Here is an 8,519-nt window from a genome sequence, read left to right as displayed (position 1 = left end):
GATTTAGATTTAATATTTAGATTTAACATTTAACACTTAGGTGCCACATTTAATATTTAGATTTAACTATTTAATATATTTCTAAGTTAACAAATATTGCTGTAAATGTGGTAAAAGGTGATGTTAAAAAATTCACAACACTTTTTTAAACATTGTTTGAAGCTAAATGTAGCAAAATGTTGATGTTATTTTCAGCGTGAGACACTTTACAAACGGCACCCCAGAGTGGAGAGGGAAAAACACTCCTGAGAGTCACGTTCGCCAAGCTTCATCTATGCTTTCCGCTGACTGCCTGTGACGGCATCACTGGTCATGATGATATTTGCCGTGTGCATGCCATCATGTGAAATACCCCCCCCCCAAACGCTTTTGTCTCATTCTAGCATTGTTTCCACATGGCCACGTAAGCGCAGCACATCAGCGTCGTGCTTCTAGCCGGCTGCATCATTAAGTGACAGGGCTAATGATGCCATGCTGACATTTATTGACCCATCTCCCCAGGTAACCACGAGCCCACTTCTCCTCTTGTTTTGTGATGCAGTTCCTCTCTGAAGTCAACGAGGTAACGCGCGGTGGCATTTATGTGCGCAGCGCTTCCAGTAGATTGTTTTTATGAGTCATAAATCCATTTAAGGAGCTACCATGTAGAGATAAAATATTCCCCAAACAGGCCACTTCTTGGGCACATTTGCCTGCGGCTCTTCTTGATAGTCTGGAAATGCAATGTGTTTTACTATCATAAATATTCTACACCAAGTCAGGGAGGAATTTTAAGTATTAAACCCATTGAAATGTAATATTTCCCATTACTTCCCGGCTTGCAGAGAGGCTGTTTAGCCTGTTTAAGTGGAGAGGTGGTAAGATGTGAGAGCATGCTGCTTGAAAGGAACAAAAATGGAAATGATTGCCAGGGATTTTCGAGTTTGCATCTGGCTTGTGAACATGTGTCTGCCTTCAGTCTTCTGTTAGGAGACAGGTGGGCTGGGCATCTGAGGAGGATGTTTGTGGGTTAGTGTGTAGGTGCACCTCCCGTAGGAGGTGGAACCTTGGTAACCTTTGCTCTGCTTAGCGGCCCGAGAGGATTTCATTAACCCACCTGAGTGCACTTCTCTGCCTGCGTGACTGGCATTAACATGGAGGCATATACGGTTTGGAGGAGGGGCGCAGGAAGTGGGCGAGGTCTGCTTACTGTACATTTTCATCTCAGCAGACTGAAATGAAGCTTCAGCGTGTAGACAGCAGACATTAGTTACATATAAGCCATATAGCAAAGGTGGAGAGGGGAAGGCCGGGCGGGGATACGCTGCCTCTGAGATCAGTCTGAGAGCTTTAACTTCCACAGAGTTATAGGCCTGTATAATAACCGAGCCCAGATGGGGATAACCAGCCTCTGCATGCTGATGCACAGACGTTTGTCTCCATGGACCCACAATCCCATATTGGATTAAACAAACTGCAGCTGAGGTGGAAAAGTGATGGAGAGCCCCCTGTTGTATTTAGAAGGAGCACAGTTAGGGAGTTTCTAAGACAGTTTTACTTTTGATTGGCAGAAAAATTGTGCCGTGAAATGTATTCAAAATTATTCTTTTTTTTTTTTTTGAGAACAGGAAAGGCTCCTGGCAGAGAATAAATGATGAACATTTTTTGAATCCCTTACTGATTGATTCAGCCCAGCAGTGTGAGAGGTACTAGCTCTTTTCATTATCTTTTTGCGACACCCTGTTCCTTCTGCTGCATCGGCCCCCAGTCAACACTGTGTGGTGACAATCTCTCCATCTTCCTCTTTCTCCTCTTCCTCCCCACTCTGTATCACTCTCCCACCCAATCCATGGGTAATTTTATGGACATAATGTTCCCTTTTGTGATGTCTAATTGTCTGCAAGAATATTAATATTACATTGGTAATCCTTTTGACACATATATTACAAATGGGGAACCATTTCTTCATAGAATGAAAAGGCAATTTACAGGAGGCAAATTGGATGATGGCAAGCAGATTTGTAATGCCACGGGTTAGGTAGCGTAATGGATTTGGATGCCACCAGACTGTGAGATGAGTGTCATTAGCCTGTTGCCCTGGAGACACACAGTCATAAAAATAACTTCTCCAAGGCAAACGGCTACATTTTTATGTAATTCAATTTGAACTCTTGGCTCTGTGCTAGGCAGGAATAGCCTTACATACATTTACACATTTAGCCTGTCAACAATTTGGAAGATCTCAAATGTGTGACTGTAAAAGTGTGGGTTCATCAGTCTGCGGTTATTTTTGTACACAGGACACCTTGCCCACATTGCCAGAAGGTTCTACACCCACTCCTGTGGCCACCGTTTCACAATACGCCTGCCAGAGACGGACAACCACAGAAAACAATAACAAGATATTCACAGTAAGAAACTATTATCCAACCTCTCTCTGGACACAACTGCACTTTTACATGTTCGCCCACCGGAGGCTGTCGCTCTGACTTTCCCAATGTAAAAAGCCTCCTAATCTGTTCTGCTCTAATTGGATGGCTGGCTTGCTTCACTCACCAGCACTCTGACACAACTCTCCCCAAAATACATTAACCTGCAAATGAGCAGCATCTGCAGCTGTGGCGTGTTGGAGGTGCAACAGCTGACATGCCCACGATCCCTGGCACGGGGACTGGCACGGACACGCCCTGAGGCGCAGCGCGCTACGCCAAGATGGGCGATGGACGTGACACTCCTCACAAGCAATGATGGATCTGTCCCTTTGCCATCTGGTGGGCAGTGTGGCAGGGAGGGATGGGGTGGGCCTCAGAACCTCAGGTTCTCGTTTAGAATGAGGAAGTGGTTGATCGGCTGATTAGCTCAGGTGTTGATGAGTGTGAAAAAAAAGGAAAGGATGTTGCCTTGAGTTAATGACATTGTAGCTGCAGCTGCAGCATGAGAAACTGGTCAGAAAATAGGAGCAAGGCAGTGTCTACATTTGGCTTGGTTGGTATCTGTTTAACGTGTGATATTTGTGTAAAAACAAACGAACAAAGAACACATAGAAGCTGAGCTGCTGATAATAACAAGTGACTGTAGTCACCGGGTTTGTGTAAAAATAAACCCATCATTCATCAAGTTAGATGTGACAATCCACATGCTGTTTGTTTTCACTTCTGTTCTGTAACGTTATCCCCACCTCTTGCAGTCGCCATCTTTCTCAGCTCAGCTGCCTCTTCCTCGAGTAAAGACTGACCTCTGGTGGCGCATGGTGTGCACTACAATACAACACCTCAATACAGCATCTCTGTATCAGTTTCATAGGAGAAGTTGAGTCTGTATTATTGATGGAATTAAAAATCATTCCCTCAGGGGTTCTAAAAACCCTGGTATACCATAATACCTTAATACTGCCCAAGCCAAGTCTATATGTGACCAGTGGATTAGCAAACAATAAACCACTGTGTGAATAAGATTTGTGAGTCGTACTGAAAATAATCTACATAAATTACACAATATTTTTTGTAATCAATTAATCATTAAGGGCATTTATCATGCAATGATCTGTTTCCACCCTCATAAACGGGAGGCTGTGCTGCTTTCACTGAAAATTGGATATCTTGGAAAGTTATCCCATTGATATCCCATTGAAGTTGGAAAGATACAAGCAATTTCAGGACATCACTTTCAGCTGTGGGAAATTATGATGGACGTTTTTCACTATTGTCTGACATTTTATCGACTAAAAAAAATCAATCTAGAAAATAATCAATCATAAATTAATTGGCAGATTAATTTGTAATAGAAACAGTAATTACTTGCTAGTTTCATAGCACTGCTGTCACCTAAAGGGACACTCAGACCCTTGCTAAAAGAAGAAAAAGAGAATATACATACACATAAACATATAACACATTGACAGTGGTGTGCTCTTTACATTTCTTTCATTTCCCATTTTGATTTTGGCCCTGTTCCAGTGCTGTATGCAGCACAGAATATGAAAATGGAGGTCTAAGATGTACAATATCACCATGAAGTGACTGGCAAACCTGTGTGTGTGATTGTGTGGGAGTGTGGGGACCCACTGATGAGTTTCTAGACCTATTAAGCACAGCTTACCGAGGGCCTGTGAGGCATCTGTTATGACATAATGACTTTCTACCTCCCAGTGACGGTAAATGTACATAATAGATGCACACACGTGTTCTGCAGTTTCCCCACACGTGCTTGCATGCATGTGTTGTCCACATAGACAGACACGTACAGACGCGCACACCCGCACGTCTCACCTGGGGAGGGCTGCTGTTCAATTTCTTATCCTCTGTTTCTTTCCACAGCATTAACTCCATAATTAGCAATCCCACTCAATTTCCCTATCCCCATGATTAACTCATTATCCCCACATAAAGCCACATCAAAGAAGACTTTCTGATTAGTGAGAAAGGTTGTTCTTGATGTGGTCTTGAGAAAGCCACAGGTAAAAACACTCCGTCGAGGCAGATTAAATGCAATTAGTTGAAATATTTAAGTCGGATAGAAAAAAAATGTGTTGCCTTAACCTTTGACTGTAAACCAAGTCTCTGTTTAGAAATAAGCAACAGCGAGCTAATGAATCTGAGCCACTGTATTGCAGTGCTAATGAGGGGAAAACTATTGATCCACAATGATAAAGCAATCCTTGATCTGTCCTGGTGTCTGCTTGATTGAAAGGCACCATAACGATGTGAACATATATCTTATGAAAAAGCTTTTGAGGGGACTGGGATATGTGTCTGTCTTTATGTTTGTATTCATAGTGGCAAACTGTGGCTGTCTGAGGGGCAGGGACAAAGAAATAATGAAAAAAACCCCCACAATATTTTCCAGCATGTAAGGCAGACTATATGGCAATGCATCATGTTTTCTCTATTTTAAGGCCACCTATCACATTTTATCCATTTAGGGGCACCCATTAGTGCATTTCATCTTGTTTCCTTCACTGGTAGGGCACCCTCAAGGGCACTTCATCATGTTTTATCTACCATAGGGGCATCCAAGAGGGCACTTTTGCTATGTTTTTTTTTTCTGAACATAGGGGCACAAAGGGGCAACCGCCCAACCCTCACCCGTATGTCTTTGTATTGTTGTGGAAAACAAAAAGGTTGATAAATAACTCCTTCATTTCAAGTCAAGTTTATATAAACTGATCAGCCACAACATTAAAACCACTGACAGGTGAGGTAATGATGTTGATCATCTTGTTACAATGCAATGTTCTTCTGGGAAACCTGGGGTCCTGGCATTCTTGACACACTTGACCCACCCAAACTCCTTTGCAAACTAAGTACACCCCCTTGTGGCAGCAGCACTCCCCCATGGCAGTTGCCCCCAGGAGGACAGTGAGCCACACCATACTGCAAAAACTGCTCAGGAATGGCCTGAGGAACGTGACAAAGAGCTCAAAGCATCGACCTAGCCTCCACATTCCCAACATCTCAATTTGATTGAGCATCTTGGTACCCAGAGCCGTCTGGACTTGGATCTGACCTGTCGAGGCATAGACAGAGGACCTCTAGGGGTCTCCTACGGTGTCTGGCACCAGGACGCTGGCAACAGATCTTCTGAGTCCTGCAAGGTGGGGTACCGGCATGCTTGATCGGATTGGGATCTGGGGAATTCGGAGGCCAGGACAAGCCAACAACATATATAATAGGAACTTGTAAGATAAGAAGGTATTACATATAATGCAAATATTTAAGTGATCTTTTTAAAGCACATGGTAACCAATATGAACAAAGAAGTTCAGACTTACTGAGAATGGGGAATATTTTCATAATTGGGATCTGACACTAGGGAAATTTGCCGATACACTGACATTCATCTGTTGGTGCCCTTGGTGTCAAGTCATGTATGTCACAGTGTTGGAAAGAGGCCAGCTATTGATTTCTGCTGCTCCTTCATGAACAATGGCAATAACGTGCTTGAAGAGTTAATTCTAACTCATTAGCAAATTAGATGTCAGTTGACAGCATTGAGGTGACGAGCAGTGTCAGAGGAGAAGTGTGTCTAAAGGCAGTGGTCATAGACACTGGTGAGAATTGTCAACTATACAAGTTTCATTGTAACAAAAAGGATGTTTGTGTGCAGCACAGGCTCATGACGAACCCACATTGTTAAACATCTTCACTTCCATGGACACAGTTATATTCAGTTAATTGTTGAGCTGCCATGTGGCTACATAATTCTCTGCTCATCTGGCTCCAACACTCAGTAGCATAGTCCAGTGTAGTCCAAGCAATATTGTTTCGGTACATGCACTGATGTCTAATGTGTTATGGTACCTAGTGCCACTGTCACCTAGCAACCGCAACCTTATGAGTTTGTCTTCAAGCGACGCCCTGTTTTTTTGTGTTTGTTTTCATTATTTATTTGGCTATCTTTATATTGTTTTCAAAAAAGAAAGCCCTTGCCAATCCATCATTTGCACTTCACTCAAAATCTGGAGTCTGCAATGGAATTCTTTTCACAATTATTTGATATTTATGTATCTTCAGAAGCTTTGCACAATACATAACATGCATACCAACAGATGGAACTAAACATAATTTCAGACACATATTCCTGTAGCTTTAAAGTTTCTGCTTGTAGAATTTAAAACTTTGGCGACCCTGAGCCCGTTTATGTCACTAATGTAGATTGCAGAGTGAATACCAATCTGCATAACGTCCACAACAGCGGACCTTAAACTGTCTGAGAAAACCATTTGTAAGAAGGACAATTATTTCTTCGATGGTAAGAGATGTATTCATCAGGAGCAGAAACAGGTCAGTCAGTCAAATTGGAATCTCTCAGCTCAATTAAATGAAGCTCTCTTGGCTCATTCAGCATTGCATTAGAAATGTATGTGTCTCTTTACATTACAATGCATTTAATATTCCCATTACCCACAAAGCAGCCCCGCCACAAAAATACACCAGAGCTAGCAACGCACTGAAAAGCAGCTCCTCTGTTTGGTGGTTTCTGAAAGCCAAAAGGAAACTGGAAGGTCTGACTTCTCTTTCCGAAATAACAAAACCTCATTCAAATCACACTGACACTTGAAATAATGCAAATTACTAAAAATCCAGCATCTCTGAAACTTGACCTTTTACAGCATAAGGTGGTGCAGATCATTCCGTTTATACGGACAAGATTTGTTATTTATAAAAAACACTTGTAATATTGTTTTTAGTTGCCTTGAACAAACACCATTTACTATAAGCTTTAGACCACCACAATCAAATATCACCATCTCCACCAAATGAGGCGAATCAGTGGTTGAGTTTATTAAGGATGGATAAATTAACAGAGCGAAATATGACACCGCCACCCAGCATTGTTGCCAATTTGTCACAGTGACCACTCATGGTATTGCAACAAGTCCTCTGTGGCCCAGAAACTATTTTGCTGAATTGTTGCGCTTTGTGTTATGGATCTCTAAACCATGAAGCTTTCATATTCTTAAAACGTTACCAGAGTTGGACAAATACAAATGCACATGTGCAAGTGTGGAAGCATACCTTAAAGTGTCTCACTTTAGATGAAACCACGCCCACTTCTGCATGATGAAAACAGGCTGCCAGACTTCAGGCCCAATGATTGGCTGCGAGTTTGCCGCTATGGCACATGGCAAGTCAGGTGCTGACCTTAATAGGCGTCCTATAGCCGGGTGCCCTGTGAAACTACACAGCCTGACAGAGAGGATATCTCTGACTGAACACCATCCTTGAGAGATTTGAGCATAGACGTATAACAATAACTAGATACAGGGCCCCAATATGGTGCCTATTCAGTCCTATAGAATTGCTTGCATGATGCATACCCCAAAAAAAGTTTTGGGTTTAATTCCATGTGATGCCGCCAACTGAATTAGTGCTTCTCCTGTTGGCTCTGCCTGCGAGTTTGCACTTGGCTCATAGACTTCACACTTCACAGATTTTTAAATCTCTTTTTTTTTTGGCTTTAGGAGAGTTTTACAAATAAAAAAACATCAATCAATTACAATACATAATGGACAGAGTCATAATTGACCTTGTTTGCAGTTCAAGGTGTCCTTTCAACAGTTTTACAGATGTCTCTTTTACAGTGGTGATCTATGGAATGGAGAAAATGTTTTTTGGGCCATGGGGGATTTTTTTTCCTGCAATACTGTGAGTGGCCACTGGAAAAAATTGGAGGCAAGGCTGAGTGGCTTTTTGGGAGACCTGGGGCCTCATGTACAAAGACTTGCGTGGATTTCCTACTGAAACATGGTGTACGCTTAAATCCAGAAAACGTCGTACGCACAAAAATATTGTTGTTTATTAAATAGCGATGATGTGAAGGTAATGAAGGAGACTCCAATGACACCGTCTTGCTTGTATATAGAAAAGGTTTATTACAAGAAGTACAGCATCTATCAAGCATCCAGGATGCTTGGAGAGGTTCTCAGCCAATGTGAACTGCTCTGAATAACGGCTCAATTTACCCTGCATATATAGGTCGGTTGTTTTGATGAACTTTGAGACAAAATGTGACAAGTGACAGAGAGACAATCTAGATGG

At 42.2% G+C, this 8,519-nt stretch overlaps 1 protein-coding gene across 4 annotated transcripts in view; it reads left to right on the top strand.

Annotated features, from left to right (window-relative positions):
• The window catches only part of dntt (deoxynucleotidyltransferase, terminal), a 125,779-nt gene that overhangs the window by 24,898 nt on the left and 92,362 nt on the right, over positions 1-8,519 (top strand). For all 4 annotated transcript variants that reach the window (XM_050071051.1, XM_050071050.1, XM_050071049.1 and 1 more), the window contains one exon: positions 2,280-2,390. In XM_050071051.1, the coding sequence (XP_049927008.1) occupies positions 2,280-2,390 (111 nt within the window). The remainder of the gene's footprint in view (positions 1-2,279; positions 2,391-8,519) is intronic.

Source organism: Epinephelus moara, chromosome 19 (assembly GCF_006386435.1).
Source record: "Epinephelus moara isolate mb chromosome 19, YSFRI_EMoa_1.0, whole genome shotgun sequence".
Classification (NCBI taxonomy): Eukaryota; Metazoa; Chordata; class Actinopteri; order Perciformes; family Serranidae; genus Epinephelus; species Epinephelus moara.
Note: the sequence above shows the minus strand (reverse complement) of the source record. Positions and strands in the feature narration are given on the sequence as shown.